This window comes from Rhineura floridana, chromosome 9, assembly GCF_030035675.1.
Source record: "Rhineura floridana isolate rRhiFlo1 chromosome 9, rRhiFlo1.hap2, whole genome shotgun sequence".
Taxonomy (NCBI): domain Eukaryota; kingdom Metazoa; phylum Chordata; class Lepidosauria; order Squamata; family Rhineuridae; genus Rhineura; species Rhineura floridana.
This window is the reverse complement of record NC_084488.1, coordinates 60,300,259-60,328,124: the sequence shown is the minus strand read 5'-3', so window position 1 is coordinate 60,328,124 and position 27,866 is coordinate 60,300,259. Positions and strand designations below refer to the sequence as shown.

The window sequence follows — 27,866 nt, the reverse complement described above, 5'->3', positions numbered from 1 at the left end:
TTAGGGCATGTGGTGTTCCCATACCAAAGAGCCAAACCACCACCTACAAAGAAAGTATTAAAGAGCCAATTTCAATTCATGTTAAAATCAGATGTTGTGCAATAAAGGATGATTAGAGGATGGCAGAAGGTTGGAACTTTCCTCATGGCACTGGGCATCTCAATACCTTCTTGAGGACACAGCTTTGCCAGGTGGGCTCCATGGAGGTGCAGTTTCATCTTCAAGGATAACCTGGAGCTTCTTTTGCTTTGCCTGAATCCTTTGGTTCATCTCTTTCTTTTCCTGTTTACAAGGAAGCCGATTGTAACAGTTAGCTGCATATTGCTTAGATAAATGCTAGATTAGTTTGTAATTTGTAGTCTACAAGACAACCGTAGCTTCCTTTACAAAATTACAGATGCACCAGATGCCTATTTCTATGTACTCATCTTTTAACTATTATTTAGCTTGGCAGAGTTCTATGTTTATTTGCAGTGGCATACATTGCTAAGAAACTGGATTTCAACAATTTAGTGGAAATAAATCCAGCATCTTAACGTCACACTAACAATTCCATAAGGTCCTAATGGCTTTGTTATAGCTTCAAATATAGCACCAGGCAATTAAAATAAGTACTAGAATGCTTCCAGAGACTATTTTTAAAAATTAACATTTTTAATCAGTTCTCTCATTAAAGCAAAATCTTGATGGCACAAGAGAAAAAAATCTAGTTTGCGCTAATTATAAATACTTTCAAATGTACTGTTTGATGGAGAAAAAACACTATTTATCAATTTTGTAACTGCATTTACTGAACATCAGCAGTTAGTATAATACTCTTTATAAAGATGGCTGCCCTTAAAGAATTCTATATTTATCACAATCTCAAATATTTCAAATACATCAATTCAAAACCAACACAACAATTTATTCAATGTTACTGAACAGTTGCTGTTCTCACAAAGCATTTAATTCTGAGGTCCATTCTAGCTTGTTCCTCAATTTTATCATTTGACAATATGCAAGCTGTAAAGGAATGGCAAAGCTAACAACGATCAGCCTCTACCAGGAAATCAGAATTTTAGAGAAGGACTGATTTGGAGCTTGACCTTATTTTAGTTAACCTCTGAAGTTTAAGGTGAATTCAACCAATTCTTTCCATCAGTGACTTTGACCAAGTCTGCTTTTTGACACTGCCCTAGCAATTGATTTCTTGAATGAATGGACAGAAAACCTGTACGTTAAACAGAAGATCCCTGAGGCACCTTGAGGTTTTCAACCAAGAGTTATGGATGGAATCAGTTAGTTCTTTCCAAGGTTATCTTCTTTCCAAGGAAAAAATACCCAGAGAGGATATTCTGTAATAAACTGTCTCTTCATATACACCTCCAAGATAAATGGGAAGACTGAAGAAATCATGATTTGATTGAAAAAGTAGTGACAGTTCACATGAAATTGTTACACAAAAGCCTTCCAGATTATAGCAGCACTCTTTTGCATTGGGAATCTGGCAGTGTATGTACACTTCTCAAGGGGCAATTCTGGGAATGACTAGCACATTAGTTTGCCATGTCTCTAAGCCTATATAGTATTTCAATCCTGGTAAAGATCATTTGTAAACTAATTGCTTTCCATTAAAATAATGTTAGATTCAACAGGGTTACGTACTCCACTGTTCAAAACCTCCACTTAATTCAGCTTTTTGGATCAAATTAAATCAGCTAGAGTTTCGAAATGAAGAATAAGAGCTAAAAAGTACAATCATGTGCCTGCTTATTCAGAAGCCTCATTAAGCATAATGGGAATTACTCCCAAATAAGCATGCACAGAATTACAGCTAAATGTAGCTGTGACCATTACAGAAGTTCAGTAAGAAATTGGACATCTGCTTTAATTTGTAAAAAGAGAGTGTAAAATAATTGTTCACTTGAAGATATGACATTCATTTTTTCTGCATGTCTGAACTTATTGAAAAAGCAAGACACGATTTCAGGTATGTTGGAAACATAGAATATGAGCTTTAAGAAACAGGAAATATTGTCTCATGCTGAAGATTCACTCACAGAATTTTGCTAAGTGCTTTAGCAATACCGAGCTTTTGTTTCAGCGTCAGCTAATAACAACATCTTATTTATTTCAGCCCATACTGTTGCTGTTATGTGCCTTCAAGTCGATTATGACTTATGGCAACCCTATGAATCAGTGACCTCCAATAGCATCTGTCATGAACCAGCCCATATAACACCTGTTAAGTATTAATCAGAAGCACAATACGCTTATGCAATAAGAGTGTGATCAGTATGCTTGACAGGACTTGAATATCCTTTTTTTACTTTAAAGTTATATAAAGCTATGACGTACATATCTGAAACATGCACAATGCTGAAAGTACACTTAACAGATGCACCGTTGACATACTGACCCTAAAGATGTTAATCTTAATACATGTATTTCCAGATCACTAAAACACACCAAGCTGATGTATGCATAAGATAAAGTTAACACCAACAAAGCAAGCTGTAAATAGCCTAGATGCTTTGAACATTAATACTAACTAAGAAGATGATCTGGTCTGATCTGAAGCACAATGCATGGAGCATCCTCACAGGTCTCAGCAAGAATCCTGTTTTCTTCATTTCCCACCACCCACTCAGTGCACACACAGGCAAAATAGCCCATTACAGGGAAAGGGAGATCTGCATGGTGGTGGTGGTGGTGGTGATTACCATCATCATCATGTTCCCTCAGGGCCTACATGGTTCCTCTCCCCCCTAATTTTATTCCCACATCTATCTAATGGAATATTTATTTATTTGTCAGTTTCTAAACCAGCCTTCATCAGTTTTGAACCGAGGGTGGTTTACATCAATAACAGTAAAACAATAAATACAATGTCTCATATTAAAACTCCCAAATAACAAATAAACTGTAGCATTACTGCAAGGAGATAACTGGGGAGACAGAGAGAAATTGTACAGGCTGTATAACCCTTTTAGGCCTATGGACACATTTGGATTTCTGAGAGGTTCCATAGGTGCCACATGCTCTGATTGCTTCTCTTCCCCGGATCAGTTCCTGCCTCCCACCCACAAGACAGAAAAAGAGAACACATGCACACACACACTTTTCCGAGGAATCTGGGTAAAAGTCAGATCTAGTAGAATTAATCTGAGCATTGAAAAGCAGAGACAGCTGAAAGTGGAAGTGGGAAAAAGTGACACACTTCCATATTCCTCCTTCAGCTCTCTGCACAATTCAAGAGAGAAAAAACTGAAGGTGTCAGAGGCTTCGTGGTCACCAGGAAGCCTCAAGAATGCCATGGGCGCTACATTTATGACCTCTTGTGTACATCAAATGAGACACACATAAGTGCATATGTATCAATTGCACAATAAGATTGGTAGCATCTCCTTAAGGGCATAACTGTCATACCCATACTGATTCATGCTCTGATCCATATGAAAGTATATTATAGGTTTTCCCCATCTGCAAAGAAAAGAAACTCAAGGAAAAACCAACAAAAACATTAAGGGCTGTATCCAAAAATGTCACTCAGCTGACACTAAGGTTTTCATCAGTGGAACACAACAGGAAGCAATTTTAAGAGATTTTGCCTATCCCCCGACACCTCCCTGTCCCAGCTAAAAAATATATCTTTTGGGAAAATCACTGAAAATTGCTGATAGGAAGCCTTACCTTCAGCTGAGCGACACCATTGGATACAACCCCAAGTCATTTTATTTAATCATGTAATAATCATTCAAATAAGTGTAACATAAAGCACACTGGGGTTTTTTTGCTTCTCCAAGAAAGAGCAAATGGCTCTGGCCATATTATATAAGTCAGGGCTTCTCTTTGCATGCCAGTATTGTATACTGTGGCTCCTGTTAACAGTACAGTAATAGCAGCCTTCATCCACCTGGTGCCCTCTAGATGCTTCATACTACAACTCCCATCGGCCCCAGCTTAGCATCTGGAGGCACCAGCTTGGTAAAGGCTGACTTAGAGTGAACTTCCAGTAACTATCCAGGATCCTCCAATTTCAATACACGTTTATGCCAAAACATATATTTATACACATGTACGTATAAAACATAAGTACTGAGCATAACTATTCTAAGAACTCTGAATAATGAAAATTTTAATCTATGAAACCATTTCCTTGTATCTACATTCACTCACTTGTGCAGCTGCTGCTGCTGCTATGCTTTGCTGGCTCTGGGCTGTGCTGACATGGCTTTGCAGAAGCGGCTCTTCCTGACAGTGAACAGGGGAAGAGAAGACTCTACTGTCACTGGCTATAGTATTGGGACTCAAAACTGCTAGTAAGGCAGTGATATACAATCTTTGTGAGGCAACTACTGTGTTCTACAGAAACAACTAGATTTTCCTTGTATTAAAAAAAAGCAGCAAATCTAGAACTATCATTAGTGGGAAAAGACCCAAAAAGAGTGAACCAGCTAATGATGTGCCAAACGCAGATACAGATGTCTTTTTGGTGTTGCATGTGTCTTTTTTTTTTAACTAACTACCTGTAAATAGTAGCCACTGGGGGACCAATCAGAATTGGGATTGTGGCATATGAGTGGAGAGGTTAACTATTTCCACTGCACCTCCATCCTGCCAAATATTCAGCACAGGAGGAAAGCTCCTGTTGGTCGCAATAGAAACTTTCATCCCATGGCAAACAGCAATCTTAGGGAATTAATTTTTTTGTTAGGACCACAGGGAAATGGTAGATGGAAGGGCTAATCTGCCCACACACAGGCACAGTCTTGACCAACATCTGCTACTTACAGTTTTAAAATGATACACATAATGCCAAACTATACTTTAAATGTCATGCAGTTTGGTCTTTAGATCAGGGGTGGCTAACCTGGTGCCTCCCAAATGCTAACTCCTATCACCCTTGACCGCTAGCCATGCTGTGTGGGGCTGATGGGAGCTACAGTTCAGCAACATCTAGAGGGCCACAGGTTAACCATCCCAGCCTTAGGTTATTATTATTCATATCTACAGTATCAGGAGATATATAAAATAAACCTTGTTTCATTTTCACAATGAAAAGGGTCACCTGTCCATACAATGTCGAGCAGGTGCTCTCTTAAATCTAGTAGCTACCCTAGGTAGTCCCCTCTCAAGGAAAAAGCATGTCACTCCACTCTAGTGGAACATACAAGCACATTTCTGTATTGTACAATTCCAAGAAATTTTACAAAACATGGAAATTAGCATTTTCTCTCTACATCATCTACACAGCATCCTGCTTTCATGGGTAGAAATCTACAACATGTCTGTAGAATGCATTATATTACATATACCCCTGACAGTTTTCTAGATGCACCAGTAAGAGGAAATTAATAAAAGAGATTATAGTGCCACCATGTGGTCATTTTTACAATCCATATTAACACAAAAAACATCAAAGCACATTTTTGTTGATCAAAGTTTGTATATTATCACAAGTGCAGACACTTACCAGCCATTTTTCATACTCTTCTATCGCTCTTTTATCTTTTTCTTCCTTCTCAACGTCTTGTTCTACCTGTTTTTTTCTTTCTTGGATTTTTTCTTTTTTCTTTTGCTTCAGGAATTCTTCTTTTTTCTCATTCCTAAGGGATGAGGAGAAAAATGTTTAATACATAAAGCAAATTTATGCATCCTTATCAAATATCACAAATAATAACAATATTGTAACACAAAGCTACATACCAAACAGAACGGCTCATCCTTGTACTTAAAATTGCTAGATTCAGGCGATTGCCTGCTAACCATAACTGTATAAAATCCAAAGGGAGGCATACTCTGGTCTCTGCCATTGGCCAGAGCATCAAGGGTCACTGGAAAGCTGCACCCCCTGCCTCCCAGGAAGATCATCATAGCAAAGGGCCACCCAACCTGGCCACGTCCATTGGCCAGAGAAGGAGCTGGAAGGACTCACCCCTCAAGAACAAACATTCCTAATGCAGAAATTCATGCAGACTGCAGAAATTACTTTGGTCTCTGCCACGAGCCAGATGACCTAGAGCCATAGGGCCTTGCCTCCTAGGAAGAACATCATGGCCAGGAAGAAACCAGCTTGGCTGCATTCATCCATCGGTCAGAGAAGAAGCAGTTACTCCAATGCTTGCTTTCCAATGCTGTCCAGATTCCTTTCCCTCTTTGTATCATGGGTACTAGACTGTGAGTCTGCAGGAAGGGACTGTTTCATCTTTTAATATACGGATGATACTCAGAAAACTGAAGATGCTTTATACATGTTAAATACTACTACTACCACTGACAATAATGATAACAAGTACCATTTTTCAACAGCAGACCTGCTGTCTTTCTTCTTCTCTGCAACAACCTCCTCTTCTTTCTTCTTTTTTAATCTTTCAACTCTTTTCTCCCTTTTTATTTGCTGTTTTAAATATTCAGCTTTCTTTTCTTTCCATTTCTCAAAAGCCTAAAGAAAACAATAAGCATGTGTACTTATGAGTTCTTATTAGGGTTGTTGAGCAATTGAAGAATTTCTCCTTAATAATCTGCTTTAAATTAATTATTTGATTATATGTGCATAGTACTAAAACTCCAATGGTGGTGGGAAATAATTTAACAAGCAAACCCAACATTAACAGTGAGAAGTTAAAGACACCTGCACTTTATATATATATACTTATATATATATAAAGTAATCTGAACAATTTATTAGCTGCTTTTCAGCATGGCTCTCGAAGCACCTTACGAGATAAAACTGTTAAAATAAAATTAAAGAAATTAGAGCAATCCATTAAACATCTAGCCAAAAAACTGAAACAAAAATAAAAGGCCTGGACAAATGAAAGAGTTTTTAACTAGTGCCAAGAAGGCGGCACCACCCACCTGACTTCACATGGCAAGGGGTGAGGCATGTGAACACGGGGCAGAGCTTCTGTGGTTGATCGTAATGTCTGGACACATTAAGTCCTGTTTAGGGCTTTATAGGTTAAACGTGCACAATGAGTTGTGCCAGGAAATATACTGACAGCCAGTGCAGTTGTTCCAAATTGTCATAATATGCTTTGTGTGTGTGCTGTATTTTGCACTAACTATAATTTCCATACAGTCTTCAGGCTGCCCCATGTCTTTAATATTTTCTTTTATTCATTACAGTAACACACCAGAAACAAACCAGGCTAAAAGCTAACATGTCCTTAACTGTCAGCCTCACAGATTAAAATTGGCCCGACAATTAATCCATTAAAGTTTTATTGATTAATCTACTGATTAAAGTTTGCAGTCCTATGTGTTATAGATTTTCTCCAATTACTAGGCCTCACAAATTGCAAAATCTAATTGGAAAATTCTTTTGTTAATGCTGTAGTGTATGTTGCCATGAAGACCAAGAAAATGAAGGTTACCATACTGCAAGTGTGCTATTCAGTAGGTTGGTTTACATATGTAATTTGTTTACAGAATTCTACACTTATTAAGATTAATTGAAAATGTACACAAGCATAATTAACAATACAGTGTTCATTTGTTTGCATAGCCCTGTCGCTAGTTTAACGCTTGCAAGACAGAAATTTCTCACTGCCTTCTGTGCCTCTTCCTTTTTCTTCTCGTTTAATTCTGCTTCTTTCCTTTTATTTGCCTCTTCCAACCGTTTTTTCTCAGCCAGTTTCTTTGCCTCTTTTTCTTTCATGGCCTTCCAGGCTTCAAAGGATGCAAGCGCTTCTTCTCTCTTAGCAGCTTCTTTCTGTGTGGGAGACAAAAATATGTTGTAAAAAATGTCTATGAAGATTTCAGTTCCCTTAAGTTTAGGCTTAACTGGAAATATTAAAGACCAAGCAAATATATGTACCGTAACAATTTTGTATGCCCTGATAATTAATGTTCTTGTAAGACCAAATCTGCCTCATAATACATGGAAATTTATTATAGCATCATATGTACTGACTATTTCTTAATTTTGCTTAAATAGGAAACACAGTAACACTATCTTGTGGTTAATTAAAGTTATTTCAAAACTATTTGCCCAAAATATGGCAAATAATGTATAGGTATTAATATAGATGTATGACTGTTGTGAGAAATGGCTGTGTCTCTCTTAATTTGCTTTTGTCCATCTTAAAGAAAACTTTCCACATTTTCTGGGAACGTTCTGTAAGTTTCCCTCAACCAGCACCCACTGCTGTGCTGCTCTTTGTCCTATCTCACTGTCCCTTCAGATCAGTCTGTGTCCGTGGGATGTTTTGGATTACAACTCCTATCAGCCCCAACCAGCGAAGCCCACAAGAACAGCCAGCAGGGTGTTACTGAAGATCGGGCCTTCTGGCAGCGGGGTTACTGCTACTTACTGGAAGGTGAAAGGGCAAGGTTGGGATGGTGCAGAAACACTGGTATATGCACCAGATTGGCTTTGACAGTGCACCTATCCCGACCTAGGCAGCTGCCCTGCTCTGCCCACACACTGTATCAGTAAGCAGCAATGATGCTGCTACTGGGAGGCTGGCACTGCCTTGCAGTTCCTGATGGCCAGGGATGAAGGGAATTGCCCAAAGCATCTGGAGGGCATCAGGTTGGGGAACGTTGCTTCAGAATCAGATGCCAACGCAACCCTTCGTAGTCAAGGAAATTTCTGCATTTGTATATATGAACTAATAAATTAGAAAAGCTTTGGCATGATGGAGATATTGCACTCTTTTATCCAAACATGATCACTAAACATAATTTATAAATACATTAGTTTGATTGCTAGAAACAACAGCTCAGTTATGCAGGCACAGTTCTCTAGTTTCTCCAGTGTGGTCAACAGAATAGACACAAAAATTATTTTAATCTAGGAGACTTATATTCATCTGTCATTTGTGGCATGGATTCATTGTATCCTGCTTCACAGGGTTGTTGCGAAACAAAAAAGATAATCTAAATAATCTCCCCCCCCTCAGCCCTCCCAAATCTGCTCTGGAGGGTTCTCTAATCCTCTGGAGTGGATGTATTTGTGTGTATGTGTGTGTGTGTGCGTACATGTGTGTGTGCATGTGTGGAGAAAAGTAGTTCCTCTGCAACAGTGGATGCCTACTTGCACTGTGATGGATCTTGCTCACAATATTTAGCATGTGGAAAATGTGTGCAATAGTAAATTTCTCTTAGATCAGTTATTTTCAATACAAACCTTTTCATTTTTATCCCGCAAGTTCTCAGCTTTGTTTCTTTTTATTCTTTGTAGCTCCAACAGAAAGATTCTTTTCTTTTCCAACCAGTCCTACGGAACAAATGAAAAAGAAAAAAAGGTGTATCATAAGTTATATCGGCAATTTTTAGACCTACCTTGATGAAATTATGTTTTAACAGAGGGATCATCTGTTTTCTAAGCTCAGGATATCTAGGTTGTTCTCATAATTTGGTATATGCCAGAGCAGGACTTTTGTTCTAACATCAAAAAAATTCCTAGGCATGCACAAGTCTTTTTTTTTTTTTCATTTATCAGGCAATCCCCTACATTTCCAGATCACAACTCCTCATGCAAAGTTGAAGGATGGTCTTTTGGTTGCTCCAGCTTTTGGGAATTACTGGTTCAGAGAGGAAGTGGGATGCATGTTACAGACCAGAGACTTCACATTCAAATAAATGCAGTATCTTTCAGTGAAACATGCCTCTTTTTATCCATAAAGTAAGGCGAGTATGAGCTCAAGAGCCACTCCCAATTATATCCCACACAGAATCCCAGGGATAATTTAACATCTGAACTGGCTGCTTGAATAAAGGTTAGCATAAAACCCTCCCCTGTAAATTGAGCTAAATGAAGTAGATTCAATGAAATACAGTATAAAATAACTCTTCAATTTACTTTTAAAATGACAAAAACTTTTTTAAAATGACAAATGTATGTAACTAATTTTCAGCAAAGTGAACTACGGATTATTATTTTCACATCTTTTCTGAGTAAGTTATCTGTAAATCTAAGAAGTTCTCTAAGGCAAATCAGGAAACAGTCTCAATGGCAGGAAACCCTCATTAAAATGTTTTAAAGATTTACCTGGTAAACAGCTGCACGTAAACTATCTGCTTTATCAAGTTCAGCACTGTATTTTTGCAAATGCTTGTTATCCAAGACCTTTAATGTTCCTAAATACTGAGAAGATGTACTTATTGGGATAGGAAAGTGCTTCACAGGTTTCTTCAAGTATGTAGAGCTGAAAGATCTGTAAAAAAAAACCACCACACCAAACTTTGAAAGATTTGCAAATGCAGATAGGTCTCCCCTTTTGCTGAGAAAATATACCTATTCTCAGGTGTATTATGTTCTCAAAAAGTATTTCCTTTTGGCTGGGCCAAGTCTGACTGCAGGGCTCAAATATCCAAAGCATCACATGAGCCTACTGTACCTTGTAGAGAGAAACTTACTCATGAACTTGTTTGGAAGAATAAAAAGGTTTCCCAAAGTTTCCAGGTTCAGAGAACTACCATATCTCTGTGAGCTGGAAACTGGCATTAGAGTCCCTTGGCCTACACAGTCAAGGGCAGTTGTTTTTCTGCAGCTAATGAGTTTTTAGTCTGGGGTTAATCTGCAGGAATGGGATCCCCAAAGTTTCTTCCTAGTCTTTTATGTGTATTAGCATAGGCCGCCTTTTAACCCATTCCTGATGTTCAGATGTTTTCCTTCAGCAAACCATCTGTTTGATCCTTTTGTTAATAAGTCAAGAATTTTAGAAAAGATGAAACATAAAATAACTTCAGATGCTTTAGACCCTTTAAGGAAAATTATGCTTGATATACAATCAGAAGTGTGAAAAAGTGAACAATGACATTTTGAATTATTCTTTGGTGCCCAAAATTCTATCGGGCGGGGTTTTAAAGGGACTCAACTGTTAAATGTTCCTGCCAGAGAAAATTGTAAAGACAATAGCCCTTCACATGGCTAATCTAAAGTGAGAAAGTTAATCAAGTTCTGTTGGTTAATGAGAACAATGCGGGTTTCAGTAAGAACAATAACTTCAATTAATCTGATGTTAAAGCTTTACATATTTCAGGATGTGGGGTCTGACAACTGAAACTGCCTCATGTGCCAGTTGACTCACAAATTTGCTTACCGAAATGTAAGATCATGAAATTTTCTATTTGTGGCTTGCATATCAGAAGGTTTTGTGAACTTTTAAAATTTATGCCACCTTCCACAGTAGTCCTGTTCAGTATTGTCAACAATGAAGAAAACCACCAATGGGGCTTGTCAAATGAATTTTTGGAATATAAATTACCAACATACCCCATACTTCTGAAGACCTTACTCCTCAAGTCTGAATTTCCTACCTGCTTATTGAAGATTTTGCTTTTTGTGGAATTGGCTCTCTTTCTTCACCTTCTTCCTAATAAAACCAGACAAAGAAAATTGGTTGTGTAGCCTGGAAAATAATAGTACTACCTATGCAGCACCTGTGTTGAGATCTTGCATGTGCCAAATCAAAAGCCTTTCAAAACTCAAACTTGTGAAATCCTGTGAAGCTTGTGAAACTCTCTAGAGCAGCTTTTGTATAGGGGATGAGGGGTGGGGAGGGTTCAGGGACTACTGACCATGTTTGTCTGTAAGCAAATCAGTGACCTCTCCCTGAACAAGCAGAAGAACCTTCCACTTGTGCAGCAGGATCTTTGGATCTATGTCTGCTGGTGCTATTAGCAATGGATCTTTATCCTGTAGTATTGATTTTGTTCTATCAAATGTCAATTTTGAATGGGACAAGAGGAAACAAAGGTTAACTCCAAATGAAATAGACAATAAATGTTTCACACTAGTAAAACAAAGTCCCAAGTCATAAACCGGCAGCAGCCAACCTAGCTTTTTAAACATGAATATGTATGCATGTATGACTTCCGGGAAGGGTGACTTAGCCTGTGCCTGCTTTTGGGACGGGCTCCCGCCGCAAAAGAAGCTTATTCAGATATAAATCAGTCAAAACATTTTTTTTTTTTTTTTTTTTTTTTGACTGATGAAACTTCTCCCGGGCAGGGAGAAACGAAGAGATTAACCTCAAAGCCTATTTTTGTTGGGAGGACTAGATTTCATTGATTTATGAGACGAGGTCCAGCCAACAAGGAAGGACGGATTTTCAACAAGCTCTATCTGATAAAGCGACACGTTCATCTTTTCTTTAGAGAGAGAACGGACTAACAGGCAAGCACCCTTCTTTCTATATTTTTTTACTTGACTTAAACTGTTGCAGTAAAAGGAGATTTGCCAGATGGATCGGCTTTGGACATCTTTTCGGTGAGCTATAACTCTTCTCTGCTATGCACTAATTAACAGCTTATCTCTGTTTTTGTTGCAAAAAGCTGTCCTGGATTTGCATTCTAAAGATATACACAGAAGAGAGATTTCTATTCCTGATTTCTATTCTGAAGAATATTATATTGTCTGAGATTACTCTCTTTTTGGTTTATTTTATTTTGACGAATCTGTTTCCTGACGACGCCATTAATTGTTTCGATCCTGGGAACTACATTTTGTTTTCCTAAGCATAGTGAGATAAGGCTGGCTGTTCTGTTTATACTGTGATGTCATCAAGTTTGGAGTATTAACCCAATTGTTGCTGAAATAAGAAGTGGTTCTCTTATATTTTTCTTTTAAAATGGCAATCAAGAAAGTGGCTGAGAATCTGGAAGTAACTAGGTTTCAGAAAATAATGGATGAGATTGAGATAACGAAACGAACCCTGCGACAGGGTTGTAAGGAGCTGAAAATTGAATTGTGCAAAATGATCCAGGAGTTTAAAGAAATAGGGGTCCCTGTGAGAGAGGAGACCCTGGAGCCTGGAACAAACGTGGAACAGGAAAAAGATTTGGAATTTATGGATTTTAGAAATAAAATCTACTGTTTGGAATTCAATGTTATCTCTGAAGAAATTAATGAAGATATTGGAGATAAGGTTGTCAATGGCATGGATAATCTTCTGGACTGGAATGATGTGATGGAGCCTAATATGGAGAAGACCTATGGAATTAACTGCAGCCATGTGACAAGGGAAAAACTTTCAAGAGATGAGCCAGTACATTTTGTAAAAAAGAACAGAGATATGTTTTTACTGCAGTATTCCAGCAACCTATTCAGAATGGATGGCAAGAAAATATTTGGGATAGAGGAAATTCCCATTAGACTCTTACTATATGACTATGGTTATGACAGCAAGATTATTACGGAATACTGATAATGGAAGATTGGACACTGAAATTACTGGAGTTAACAAGACTATTGAAGATGGAAGATGGAAGATGGAACTAATAGGGATAATAGAATAATGGCTATTGAAATTATTGAACCTAATAGACTCTGATGAGGTGGATTAATCGAAATGTTTATTTTGACTATGGTTATGACAATAAGATTATTATAATTATTAATGAGATGGATTAATCGACATGCTTATCTGGAGAAAAATTGATAGATATATTTCTTAAAGAATTGAAACCTCTCTTTGACTTTTTGTGGAAAGAATAAAGTAATGTTTATGAGATTTGATGATTAAGTAAGATAACTACTGGAGGAAAGTGATTTTATAATATGATTTAAGAGACAGGATTGTTATACATTGTAGACCTATAACTGATTTGATCTGTGACAAATGGGAAGTTAATATTTCTATGGTTATGACAGCAAGATTATTACGGAATACTGATAATGGAAGATTGGACACTGAAATTACTGGACTTAACAAGACTATTGAAGATGGAAGATGGAAGATGGAACTAATAGGGATAATAGAATAATGGCTATTGAAATTATTGAACCTAACAGATTCTGATGAGATGGATTAATCGAAATGTTTATTTTGACTATGGTTATGACAATAAGATTATTATAATTATTAATGAGATGGATTAATCGACATGCTTTTCTGGAGAAAAATTGATAGATATATTTCTTAAAGAATTGAAACCTCTCTTTGACTTTTTGTGGAAAGAATAAAGTAATGTTTATGAGATTTGATGATTAAGTAAGATAACTACTGGAGGAAAGTGATTTTATAATATGATTTAAGAGACAGGATTGTTATACATTGTAGACTTATAACTGATTTGATCTGTGACAAATGGGAAGTCAATATTTTACTTTTTTTTTTTTTTGTCTAACTATTTTTGATTTTGTTTTTTGTCTTTGAATGTTTTATGGTTTTGTTTTGTATGTTTTATGAAAATCTGAATAAAAATTATTGTAAAAAAAAAAATGAATATGTATGCATGTATATATGCATATATATCAGCTTAAGATTTCTACTGCTAGTGTATCACAGTGGTAACATCACACCTTTACCGAATCCTTTGAAGCACCCAGCATAGCCTTTGAAGTATTTAGTGCTACCTTCTGTTTGGATTTATCATCCTTTGTTGTCTCATTTGCTCCATCCTCAGTGGCACTGAGTTCTAATGTTTGCAGCTTTCCTTCCAGATAATCTTCAGTTGATTTCTGCAGTTTCTTAGTTTTCTCATAAACTGTTGTCATCATTAGTTCTATCACAGAAGGGGATTCTCTGCCACTCTCCAACAGTTTCAGATCATTGCAGTTGTCCATTTCTTTTTGTTCATCATCTAATGTGAAAAGAAAAGAAGCCTCGCAGACGTTAATAATCAGACATTGGACAGAGCTGGGGAAGGGAAGAGACAGGATAACGCATCTGGAGCTTTGCAAGCTTTTCTCAGAATTAATTTTATACAAGACAAACGTATTTTAAACAGTGACTTGAGAGGAACAAAATTAAGTATATCTCAAACTTTCACCTGAATTCATTCTAAAAACGTGGAATGTGTTATCGTATTCCATGGTTTGTCCATCTTATGATGAAAATACACTGTTACAGCTGGTGTCACTCGATGTATATTTAGAAAAAACCTGACACACCAGCTGGAGCATTTCACACTACTGAATACAAATGAGCTTATTTGGGTACAGTTTTCTTGTTTCACTCACAATGAACATGTGGCACAATGTTGACCTGTGCAGGTACAGTGGCCACACGCTGAGAGAACTACATAGGGCTTAGAAGAAGCCCTGTTCCTCACCCTTTCCTTAGCACATATGTACCAGAGTACTCCAGGAAAAGGGAGCTCTGGAAGCCAAAGGAAAAGGGCTAGAAGGAGATATGGTTGGCAAAGAGACAGCCAAGAGCTTACCAATTCAGGACAAGAGAAGATATAAGGTTAGGTAGAACACTAGGTAGGAACAATTTTGTGAAATGGATAATTAAAAAGACTAATTTGCAGTAGGGTACATGCATAGCACAAATGTGTTAAAACAACAAGACACATACCCCCCCAAAGGCACAGGAACAACCCCCAAATAAATGTAAATGTACTGCCTTCAAGTCGATTCCGACTTATGGCAACCCTATGAATAGGGTTTTCATGAGGCTGAGAGGCAGTGACTGGCCCAAGGTCACCCAGTGAGCTTCTTGGCTATGTGGGGATTCGAACCCTGGTCTCCCAGGTCATAGTATAACACCTTAACCGCTACACGACACTGGCTCTCTAACACCCACTTGCAATTAATTAAGCTCATATACGACATGCTCTTTCCCTACCCAGACCTGATACTAATGAATAATTATTATTTCAGCATGTTAGCAAAACTTCTCCAAAGCCCTCTTAAGATGATGGAAGATTAAGGAACAACCAAAGTAGATCATCATTAACTGCTTATTTCAAACATTTCCCATCAATCTGAAATTACTTCAAGGCAATTTGCATTTAGGTTCTTAAAGGTGACTTAGACACAAGCAGCTAAACATTATAAAATCATATTCTCTCAGTTATAATCATTTTAATATTGTTTACCTTTTGAAGATTCTTCCCCAGATATTGTCAAATTGGAATCTCCAGTTCTCTCATCCACTGATGAAAAATGAATAGGGAATGGGGATGAGGAGCTTGCAATCCAGGGGCCCTAGAATACAAAGTGACAGTAGAAACAATCGCATAAATACTTGTAAATAATTCACAATTTTTCAGATGAAATCTAAAAAGAAATCCCAACAATTATCTCCTCTGGCAAACATGCCACATGCTACACAAAGAAAGAAGCAAAACAAGTATTTTCCCCCAAATAAATGTTAACAGCGACTAAGATTTAGCCTGCCTCAAGTCAATAGAAACTCCCAGAATTTAAAAGCAAGTTTCTTTATCCAAAACCATGCTGTTTCTTAGGCTGCAATCCTAGCTATGTCTACTCAGAAGTAAGTCCTCTTGACTTCAATGGGGCTTATCCTCCAGAAAATGGGGTTAGGGTTGCAGCCTTAGTGAGTAAATAGAGCCTTTTCTCAGAGCCGGTTTTAACAATATAAGGCTTCATTGTGTTCCTATCCTGAATTCCATTCCCCTTGGCTACTGAACAGCCATAAACACTAGAACATCTGGGAATGCACAAACACCATTCTGTTATTTTGTTGCACATCTGAGCAACATTTCTCCCCTGGAAATATATACTCACATCCTTTTCCAGCTTGTTTATGTTAAGTTAAAATTTTCTCACTGATGAAAAGCTAAGGCATGAATATATAATACTAATTGTAAATAACTTAGGGGAGGATCCAACAACAAGTCACAGTTATGTCAACAGAAGAGAGTTCAGCACGTGTTTATTTCTCCCAAAGACAGCAATGGGACTTTGGTTGTCTTGTGCCTTTTGTTTGTATAGAATAGATCAGAATCATTTTCTGACCTCAGGACCAGGACTTTCAGAGAGTACTCTTTTTTCAGATTTCATCACTTGATCATTTAGCCTTGTTTCAGAAGATGGTGCAGACAATGAAAACAATCTGTGGCTGTAAGATGTTCTGTCCTCTGCCTTCGTTCCTTCATAATCCTCCACGTGGCTACTTTTTCTCAAAACACTCCTAGGTTGAGAAGATGGCTTTGCATAATCATGTCGCGCAGGAATACTGATATTCTCAGCTGAGAAAAATACAAAGAAAGTAATTGTCAATTGGCATTTTAAATTTGTCTTGGTCCATTAGACTGAATTAAACACTCTCCCAAAATTATTTTTTTATTGTCAATTGCTGTCAGGTACTTCAAACATCCATGAGAAAAAGTACATTCCAGTTGTTCATTTAAAATAAAATCAAGATATCACCACGACCTAATACTGACAAGTGAGGTTTTTTCAGAAACTAGCGTAGTATTAGCCAATGTGGTGCCCTCCCAACTCCCATAGCTCCAGTATGCATGATCAAATCAAGGACAATGAGAGTTGTAATCCAACATCTAGAGAGCACCACGTTGACCGCTCCTACTCTAGCAGAAACACTCTTATAAATTACACATGAGAAGTTAGCCAAATCCTTGGCAATATCCATTTATTCAAAAGTTTTTAATGAGGAGTTTATTGGGAAATGGGAAATAGGATTCTGCAGTCCAATCGAAGCTTGTGTTTAGGTTCAGTAGTTAATGCACTCTGAAAAATAACCATATGGTAAGCACCATGAAGCATGATTATTTTTTTCTCTTGAGACACATACTGTAGTTAATGGTGTGTCTTGCTCAAGGCTTAGTGGCAGTATGTACAATTTGTTGCAGTGATAGATGTTGACTAATGATAATATCAGCAATTTCCCGTTAATGGGGAACTGTTTCCATGAGGGTCGAAACCTGCTTCCCATCTTCAGTATGGGAAACCTGTGAAGGTGTCGCAATGTGTCTCTACATGCAGCACAGTACACCCAGAGCTCTGGGGTCTTTACATTAAAGCTGTCCTCCTCCAAACACATTATACCTATCTAAAGGTTGAGTCCTAAACACACTTGCTAGAGAGTAAACCTAGAGATGTGAAGGCCCAGGGGGGAAAAAGTCTCCCCTCCCGCTATTTTTTTCAAAGCCTTTTTTTGTTCTCCCCCCCCCTCCATTGGAAAAATTGAACGTTTTGGATTGTGAAACATTTTCTGTTTAGAATAAAATGTCTAAGACAAGGTATTTATTTGCTCCCCCCAAATTAGGTCTAAAAGCTGTGTAACAAGAAGACTATGTACAATATCAAATAATTACAATTCCTGTACACTGAGGACAAGCAAGTCCTGAGTTGTACTCCGAGAGTACAGCTCTCAACTGCAAGAGCGAGATGCATTTCTGCCTATAGGAGGCACTGCCTTTGACACGAGAAGGAAGGAGGGTTCTCTGCTTTCTCTGCCTGTGAGATTCCTGTTATTGGCATAGCTGGTGGATCTGTTGCTGTCCTCTTGACTAGGCATGAAAGGATGGAGAGTGGAAGAAAGTAGAGCATCACAAAAAAACAGAAACTGGTAGTGATAAAGAAAATGAGCCTGTTTAAATTTCATGAGTCTTGGTCCCTCTGCCCCATTTTTCTCAGCTCTTTCTATGGAAATAAGTACTTTATGTCTGCTTGACACTACGGAGGACTGGGGTGGTCTTAATAATTTTCAAACATAGTAATTTCCTCTTTTTTTACTTTTTAAAGATATTTTTAGATATTTTGTTGCTTGTGTGTTTGCCACCCAGGGCTCATTTTGGGAGGAAGGACTGGATATTAATTTAATAAACAACTAAATATGTTGATGGTTTATCTTGTTTTTATTATTTTTTACCTGCTCCTCATAAACTGGCAAAACCAAAGAGATGCTGGGTTCCTTACAGTCTGGCAGCTTGTAGCTCCATTTGTAACATTTTTAAAAATTCAATTTGTAATTATTGTCTGAATAAACTGTACTTTGAATATAGCAAATATGGTAATTTTATGACAAACTAAGTTATACATAATACCTTGTAATGGGTCCAGCCCTATGTAGGCTTAATACTAGCTTAAAATGGCTTAAAGCAAGGATAATATTGATTGATTGCTTCCATAGATTGCTAGTTATATTATATCCACATTTATATCCACAGTCTGTCTGCTGCTTCATTATAAACTGGTCTCTGAAATGGTTTCTTTTCCCCTCTCTTGTATAAGGTGGTGAATGCTACCAGAATCCTTTAGCAGGGTACACAGAAATAATATTTCTGGGATGGTAGCCAATGCTCATGTAATGTTCGTAAACACATGATAACAGTTCTGGCAGTGAATGGAATTCCATATAAGGCATTATTATTGGTGACAGGTGTCAGAATCAGAACCAGAGCCAGAGTTCGATTCTGGCAAGACCTAGAAGCAAGGTAAGGCACCCCCTCTGTCTGATAAGAAAGTGTATAAAAAGCCAAACCACTTGATATACTGGACCCATCTCTTGCAGATGTGATTGAAGACCTGCAGGAGTGATATATTCCATCTATATCATCTAATGGATGAGATGTATTCTTGTATGTATTTCCATCTGCTTTGTACCTTTGGCTCTGTAGTAAGACTTTGAGTTTTAACTCTGTCCGTTGATATATTTGTAACCTAAGTGATTTTACACCTTCAAAGTTTTAGACTTTAATGTTAAACGAGTATATACAACAACTTCTTTTCTGCTGATTTGTGTTCTATCTTTCTGTTTCTGATATGATGGCTAAAGCCAGAGTGCATTTAATAGCTGTAGTGTGCAAGACATGAATAAATAGTATATTATAAGGACATTTTACTGTCTAATATCTGACTCCCTTAGTTAAATATTTCTGGTCCCTCCCAAGACCCAAGAATCCTTGGGGTGAGGTATCTATTATCCGCCTACCACAGATGCCTGCTGTTGGAAACCTATGAGGTTAGGTTCAACATATAAGGACTCCTGAGTAGATACGGGTAAAGGAAGAAAGCAAGAACTTTCCATCCTGTGCATTCATGAGAAAGGGGGCTGCCTTGTTGATATCAACCTTTTATGCTCCTATGTTTTGCATTTCCCCAAAAAAATTATGTTCAAAAAGAAAAAACCAGAAAAAAACATTCCCCCCCTCCATGGCTTCAAAATTTCTGGAAATTTTACATCCAAGTAAGTATGCCTAGGTTTGTGTTATTATTTATTTATTTGTTAAAATAATTTATAGACCACTTTCCAAACAAAGATCTGAAAGTGGTTTATATAATAAAATTCAAGCATTAATATGTTAAAAATTTATTAAGTCAAGTGTTAAAATATACATAAAATCTAATGACAGTCATTTTGTTAGCATTTATATAATCCTATCCTAGGTCAGAAGATGAAATGATGAACAATATTATCCTGGATTTTGTTCCTTGATTCAAGGCCCAAACAACCTATTTTGCTCCACTTTTGTTTGCTTTCATTACCATAAAGAAGCACTTTGGGACTGGAGTATAAGTGCCCTCTCAAGATCATCAAAGACCTGGACACTAGAAAGAAGTGTGCAAAAGGCTGATTTTTAAAGTTCTTGAGACTATGGAAGGTCCTGAGCTGTAGTTTCCATTGACCCAACTAAGCTCAGCTACATATTAGGCAGAATCTCCCCCCTCCTCAAGTCCACCCCAGCCCATGTGATCATAGACAGAGCAAGGGCACGGCTACATATCCTGGGAGGGAGACCTTACAGAGATATATAAAAAGGTACTCTATCTAAGCTTCAGTTCACTCAGGTGAAGGATCTTCCCCTAATTTGATCAGTCAATTTGATCAGATTGCTCAGTTCTCTCATTCCCAAAGCTCAGGAGCTTTCCTGAACTGTGTGCCCCATGGACTAGTTCAGAGAATGCACAGGCCCTATGTTTATGACTTGCATAAAAACAACAAAAGCCAGGCTAGTGGTTTGGTTGACATGACAAGCCAAAGCATGTGGTTTGTTGCTTCTGGCATGGCACAAAGTGGAACTTTTGAGGAATGTGCACCAGCACTCTGTTCGTTCATAACAAACCATAATTAAACATTAACTGGTTTAATGCAGGGGTAGCCAATGAGATGTCTTCCAGAAGTTTTGGACTACAATTCACATCAGCCCCAGCCTGTATTGCCAATGCTCAGGGACGATAGCAGCTGTAATCCAGAACATCTAGAGGGCACCATGCTGGCTATCCTTGGTTTAATGTGACATGCAAATCAGGCTAGTATTTTAAGATAATCAAATTTGGACTAAATTTGGTGCCATCCAGTGGAAAAAAATAATACAAACTATTTGGTCAGATTGCAACCAGATTGCTATTATTTCCCAACAAAAAGTCCTCATGCCAAAATACTGGTGATTTAAGGCATGACTTCTGTCATTGCATTAAGCTGCCAGGAAATGCTGACCATCCTTACCGGTTCACATGTGCTGTGATCCTAAGAATCTGGTCTCATACATGTGACCATTTCTTACAGTAGTTGCAATGCTCATTGGAATGTTTATGCCAACAAGCACAACAATCGCTATAACTACTGTGAAGGTATATCCATGACCAAAAATGTTCAAACACCACAGATAGTAAGAAACAGCACAAACCCAACATTACCATTATGATGTCATTGCTGGTATTAGCTCTTGAAAAAGTAGATCCATTTATACTAATATAGTAATCATGAAAGTGCATCTGAGCATTTGCCTTTTCCTCCCACTGAGTAAGTATAGTCTAGCCCATATATCTGGATTAAGGGTTAATTAGGACTTTCAGATACAGGGTGTGACTTCAGACAAGCTCTAAAAGGCACTAAAACACCTTGATTTAGAAATTAAACAATGTGGTAATCTTTGTACTGTAAACTAAGTAATGTGGTAATCTGCTAAAAATCATCATGTTACCAGCGACAAATATACAAACATCAGAGCTTTTGATCATCAACAGGAACTCTTTAAGAGCTCATGAGATGCAATAGAGCTGCACAGGATTCATCCAGTCCCCTCCCAAAGGAAAGAGCCTCACATGCTAATAGCCTCTTGGGGATTCCTTTCTGCTATTTCCCTGGATCCAGAGAACTGCCTATGTGTGCCTAAAGTAGTTTTGGGGTTGTGCTTCTCAAAGAGCAGCTTTTCATGTGAGTGGAAAAACCTCTTTTGAAATCCAAGACAGTGTCAAAAGTACTTTCATATGCACCATAAGTTTATAATCTCACTAGGCACATCTAAGGCTTTGGACACATCTAAACTAGCTCCCTGGATCCTGATAATTCTTTTGGCAAATCCAGTACTAGTTACTATATATCATATGAGAATTGACAGTAGTCTCTTATCTAATAGGTGTAACATCAGCCTGAAGTTGCTGGGTCACCACAGTATAGCTGTAAGGTATTATAAGCTTTTTGTTGCGATAGTGGAGAATTTCAAAAAAGAGCTGAACACATATGCAGCATTTGCACTGTAATATCACATCAGACTGAAAAAATGACAACTGTTATCATGTATTTACACCAGAGCTTGGAAAAGTTACTTTTTTGACCTACAATTCCCATCAGCCCCAGCCAGCATGGCCACTGGATTGGGCTGATGGGAGTTGTAGTTCAAAAAAGTAACTTTTCCAAGCTCTGATTTACACAGAGTAAAATATAGCTTATACTTATCTAGGAATATAAATAAATACACCAACAAACCACCTGGCAATTTGTTTGAAAAGCATTACCTGACATGGCAGAAATGTTTCAAAATACACACATTCAAAAGTGTAAAAGCTTCCATTAGGAAGATAAAGGATTCTATACAATGTCTTTTCTTAACAATTATTTTTAAAATCTGAAAACTGCATCATAATTCATGCAGCAGAATTGTAACACACGTGCTTTACCTGATACTGATGCTGACTTGGTCTTGAATTCCCTTGGTTTTGGCACTGGCTTGACTTCAGTTTTGCATCGAACCATATCATCCCTGTCTATCTGCAATTCAAACATAGGCGCCTCATCCTGTTGATCACCCTCCCCTTCAAAACCTGACCCTTCTTCAGAAACTGAGTCCTCTTCTTGCCTCTCTTCACTCAGATGTTCACTCTCCAGCTGGGCTGTTTCCTGAGGTCTTTCTTCTGCCAAAGCCAAGTCATCAGCAGGTTTTTTTTTGAAAGAGTAGTGATCTGGCAGAGATATTTCAAATGGAATGGATGTTTTTGCTGCACTCCCTTCACTTGACCCAGAATGTTCAGTTAGTGAAAAGGGGATAGCTTGCCTCTCGTCACTCAAAATCTCTCTCTCCACCATGGACACATATTTTGGTCTTTCATCTTCATCTGATGAAGATAAGACATCTGCACTTCCTCTTTTCAAAGTGCTCATATTGCGAAGACTATACTTGGATAGTGGTGTTGCAAAGGCAACTGATTTCTTTGGGGTGTTTTCCACAGTTTCAGAAAACTCCTCTTCTGTACCTGAAAACAAAGTATATGGGCATTTCATGTTTATAAAATAGTGAAACAATCAGGCATCAATTCAAAGCATAATTCTGCTATGCATTTTTTTTATCCTGACATATTTCTCAGTTTGTGATGCTATCCTGAAACTGCATGCTTCTTCTTCCAGTTCCTGGCTTCCTCCCTGAAGTTATATGTAGCATTAGATGAAACATGTTTCAAAATGCGGAATACAGCAATTTAAAGCAATTTGATCACTGAGAAAGAATGATTTATATACCCTGTCTCACGTCAGTATCAAGAACATGAATAATACACGCTGAATAAAACACAGATAACTGTTTTTGGCCATTCAAATCCAAATTGTGTAAAAGATGAAAAAAATGAGTGCAGGAAAAAACCCACAGATATTTACAGTACATGGTAATGTATAGTTAAAACAATAGCCAAATTGTGTGGCTATTGTACGGCTAGTGGCGAACTTAATTCTCCGAGTGTGGGTTGTTATGTAGCCAAAACAGCAGTCTCCACTTACAAGAGAGAGAGAGTTCAGTAAGCTTTGGGGAACCCAAAGGTTTGCAGAAGTACCCTTTTATAAAGGGGAAAAAAATCCCACTATGGTTGGGAGGGTGGAGGAGAGAGACACCAAAAACAGCCCATTGAGGAGTGGACACTGAGGAAAAAAATGAAAAACCCAGGGCCAGGGGAGAAATGGAGTGACGGGAAACCTGAATAAAATCATACCACACTGCAACATTTTACTGCAGTCTCACTTCTTTTCCGTAAAAGTCTAATCTCTATAAGAGAAAGAGCTAGTACTTTATGACTTCCTGCAGAAGAAAAAATGGGATGAAATTTTAGTAACTTCTGAGCTGGGCAAGACAAAAGATTTGACCCACATCTGCCTACATTGAATGAAAGTTCTGCAATAAGCTTCAGGGCCATTTTTTATAGTGGCAAAACCTACTCCTAAGCACACTTTCTAAGGAATATATACCACTAGACTTACTGAAACTTACAGAACAATCCTAAGGGGCTCTAGCTGGCCAGGGCAGAAGGTACAGGTGAGCAGTATTTCTTTTTTTGTTTGTTTTCTTTTTTGCTGCATCATCACAACAGGACAGAGCCAGCAGACAAGAATGTTCACACGATCCTAAACTTACCCAGCAGCACAGATCAGGGGTTACGACTGCAGACTTATTTCTGAGTAAATATGCTTAGGATTGATCTTCATGTAGTTACTGATCAGTTATTTAAGGGACAAAAGGTCTGGAAAGGCACATTTAAGGTGTCTTGTTATTTACATACCTTCTTCATCACTCTCAAAATCTTCTGAATATTCAGCAGATTGCTGTCTTGCTGCACGAGCAGAAAGTGCTTCTTGTAGCTCTTCCTAAAAAATGTAAATACATAGTAGGTAATAATGTCAGGTGGAAGACTGAGAAGATAATGTATTTATATTTCAAAGGATGGTCCAATTTTTATTGCAAATATGCTTTTAAAAAAAATATATTCAGAACAAACTAAAACTTTGGTAATTTAATGATAATCCCTGATCTTTCTACCATATAGTGATAACACCTGAGGGGTTTTTTTTGTTGCTTAACCTATATATTCCTGTATTTTTCTGTGGATTCTTTAGGAATTTTGCCTTGAAGTACGGTTAAATCAGATGCTTTTGGGGCTATTTACAAAAAGGCATGTGAGTTATTATATCTGTATATAGAAAAAGGTAAGTTGTTTAGTGCTGCTAATAAGAATTTTCTATGAGGAAGATGATAATGTGGGAATGATTATAATGAGGGCTTTACTTTTGAGATCCAAGTTCCAGAGTTTTTTAAATGTGTTTTAAGGATGGTATATTTACAGCAGTTGTATTTTTTTGAAGAAAAATTTCTGAGGAAAGTCTGTTTGAGCTGAATTATTGGGCATTCATAACACGTGCATTACTCTCCAGAATGTTTAAGATTGGTTCTCCTTTATTGTAATTATAATTTGAATGAAAAAATCTGTATGTATAAAATCTCTCATTTAAAATAAATATTTCTGAAGACCTAAAGAGATCATTCAAGCATTGTTTCCAACAGGAATAAACCAGCATTGATAATTATGCCTTTAGAACTGTGCGCTTTCTTTGGAATTGTAGTATATATAAGTGCTCTTGATAATCTTTACAGCACAGTCCCAGCATTTTTCAGACAGTGCCACATTCAGTATATCTCCCTTCTGTTTTCTGACCTACAGAAGGGGTGAGGAACCTCAGGCTTGGAGGCCAAATGTAACCCTCTAGGCCTCTCTATAAGGTCCTCAGAAGTCTCCCCAAACACACCCCTCATTAGCCCTGCTTTGCACCCCAAATATCGTTGACTGGCTTCAAGGTATGCTTGCGCTGTGATAATGCCTTATGACTGTCTGGATAGAGAGGAGTGTGCCTAAAAGCTAGTCTACTGCATAAAAGTAACATTTACATTTATTGCACTGCTCACTTTTGCCTCTAGTGCTGCCCCTGCCCTGGGCATCTGGCCCTTGGAAGTTTGCTCAAAAGGGAATATGGCCCTTGAGCCGAAAAAGATTCCTTTCACCCCCAATTACTGTAAAGATGCTATTTGGGATCCCATTGGCAAGGAAAATCTGAACTACCACAGGATTCAGTAAGATCTTTTTAGCAGCTGCCCCAAAGATATGCATGATCTCTCCCGAGATGCTGAAACTGTTGGCTTGAATAAAGGTTATGCATGGCTGTCAAAATGTTTACCATGTTGGATGATTTTTTTTTAATTAATCAATTTCTTGTGGACTTTGTGATCGGTTGGTCTTCTTTAAAATTGTTTTGAAGTTAGTAAGCTGCCTTGAATCTAAAAGAATAAAGCAGGGCATAAAATACTTACATGAAGCCATCCGCACTGTAGAAGTACAATCTAGTGCAGCACCTGTCTCATCATTTTGTTATCAGCCCACAAATAACAAGAAGCTCCTTTTTCTTCTGAAAGATGCATACATCTGGATGCATGCATGTGGCACATCCACATTCAATTTTTCATTTGCACAAGCTCCTTTTCCCACTTTCCCCCCTTTTTGTTAATATGAAATACGCACATCTTCCAGGCAGTTATCATTTTTAAGAGAATATAGAACTAATACACAAAACATCAACTTTAATTTTGTAAGTGACACAATAAAATGTTATAATTTACTGGTTAAAACATTTACCTGAAAAGTGGTTCTTTTGGAGAACTTTGGGCTCTTGGTGTAGGCTAATGTACTGATAATATCTTCATCAGACATGTTTCTTGATCTGAGGAAACCAATCTTATATGCTCAACTTGTGATCCAGTGAAGGCAAATCTTCATTTTGGGTTAGAGAGAAAAAGAGACTTTGGAGGCAAAACTAACTGACATTCTCTTGAAGGGAGGGCACCCTCTCCCCTCAAACTTTGAACCTTGAGTACAAAATGAATAGCCTAGAAATGTCTTTATATCCATTGAAGCTAGGTAGAAAATGCATTAAGAACACAGCAGAGCCTGGCTGAATCAAGCTAAAGGCCCCCCTAGTCCAACAACCTGTTTTCACAGTAACCAGCCAAGTGCCTACAGGAAACCCACATTTTATTACATACCTAAAACTCTTAGTTGTTACATGACACTGTAGACAGAGAGTCACTGGCAGATGATACACTCTCTCTCTCTCTCTCTCTCTCTCTCTCTCTAACAAATCCATAATGCTTTCTAATTCCAGTTCTATTCTCAATGGAGAAAGCTACTCGGTTTTTCCAAAAATAGCACTCGTTTTAAATTGTAAATGTTTTTCCTTACCGTAATCATGAGGGCTACAAACTCATTTTTTATAAAAATATATCCAACCACACTCCCTTGTTTTATCAAACATGGACATTGGGGGTGAAGGTAAAGGCAGGAGATGGGTGAAAGATGCAACTCCCCCCATGCACCTGTTTATTTGTCTACAAATTAGACACTGGCGTCTAAGACTTTAAAATATTAAAAAGTGGAGACACTTTTTTGCAGATCGTAGCACAGCATCGCAACTTCAAGCTACATCCATCATTAGAGCCTCGTGAATGCAGCCCCCTGCTTGCTAAACTTCAGCGGGGTTGGTTGGGTTACGTTGCTGTTTGGGTGGTTATCCAGATACGCAGCAATACATCCTTTGCTTTACTCGGAACGAAGCCCCTCGGAGTTTATCCCGCAAGAACGTATGCATACAGGCCTTCGACCTTAAAAGGAGAGACCAAACCCAATGCCTATCGGCTTCCTAGGTCCCAGTCCGACCTGGAAAAGTCGTACCCTACGAGGATTTCCACGCGAAAGCGACAGCGAAGATACCTTCTGAAAATCAGCGTGCCCCACACTCCCTTCTCAAAGCCTGCCCCTTCCCGCAGTTCCATGGCGGGAGTCTCCGATTAGATCCGCCTCTCCCGATCCCCGCACCGCCCTCCTCACTGCCCCCTCTGTTCGCGGAGCCGCCCCGCTCCCTGGGGCCCATCTAGCTTTTGTTCCGCCTCCATCCCTCCTCCGTACCTCGCGTCGCAAGAAGGTTCTTTCTTGACTCGGGCGAGAGGGCTCAGCAGCGCCCACTCCGATCTTGCCCCTGCCCCGGCTGCAGGTCTATTACTCGCCAAGCGCGGCCTCCGTCCAGGTAGACCTCTCCGCCATACGCGTTACCTAGCAACGCCCGCCACGCCGGAGCTGACAGCACAGACCTGCCGGAGGGTTGCCATGGGAAGGAAACCACGCCTCC

General features: G+C 38.3%; 1 protein-coding gene across 3 annotated transcripts; it reads right to left on the bottom strand.

The window, feature by feature from the left end:
- On the bottom strand, positions 1-27,811 carry MAP9 (microtubule associated protein 9). 3 transcript variants are annotated; one of them, XM_061584043.1, is made up of 14 exons: positions 27,647-27,811; positions 26,321-26,455; positions 24,419-24,503; positions 22,556-23,128; positions 16,646-16,878; positions 15,763-15,871; positions 14,294-14,520; positions 11,254-11,309; positions 9,983-10,148; positions 9,119-9,208; positions 7,535-7,699; positions 6,282-6,427; positions 5,459-5,591; positions 1-282 (listed from the first exon to the last, which is right to left on the bottom strand). In XM_061584043.1, the coding sequence occupies exons 2-14, from the start codon at positions 26,393-26,395 to the stop codon at positions 160-162; spliced, it is 2,181 nt and encodes a 726-aa protein (XP_061440027.1). In that variant the 5' UTR covers positions 26,396-26,455; positions 27,647-27,811; the 3' UTR covers positions 1-159. The 3 variants fall into 3 exon arrangements, with proteins under 3 accessions (XP_061440027.1, XP_061440029.1, XP_061440028.1); XM_061584045.1 differs by having other exon boundaries at positions 6,300-6,427; XM_061584044.1 differs by lacking the exon at positions 27,647-27,811 and adding an exon at positions 27,452-27,528.
- Between the last annotated feature and the right edge of the window lie 55 nt (positions 27,812-27,866).

Bases quoted from the DNA above. Each gene is read 5' to 3' on its own strand.
- MAP9 (XM_061584043.1), bottom strand. From the start codon at position 26,395: ATGTCTGATGAAGATATTATCAGTACATTAGCCTACACCAAGAGCCCA. The intron at 9,209-9,982 runs GTAAATCTTTAA...TTTGTTCCGTAG, and splicing joins TACGTGCAGCTGTTTACCAG to GACTGGTTGGAAAAGAAAAG. The intron at 5,592-6,281 runs GTACTTGTTATC...CTCATCCCTTAG, and splicing joins AGGTCTGCTGTTGAAAAATG to GAATGAGAAAAAAGAAGAAT.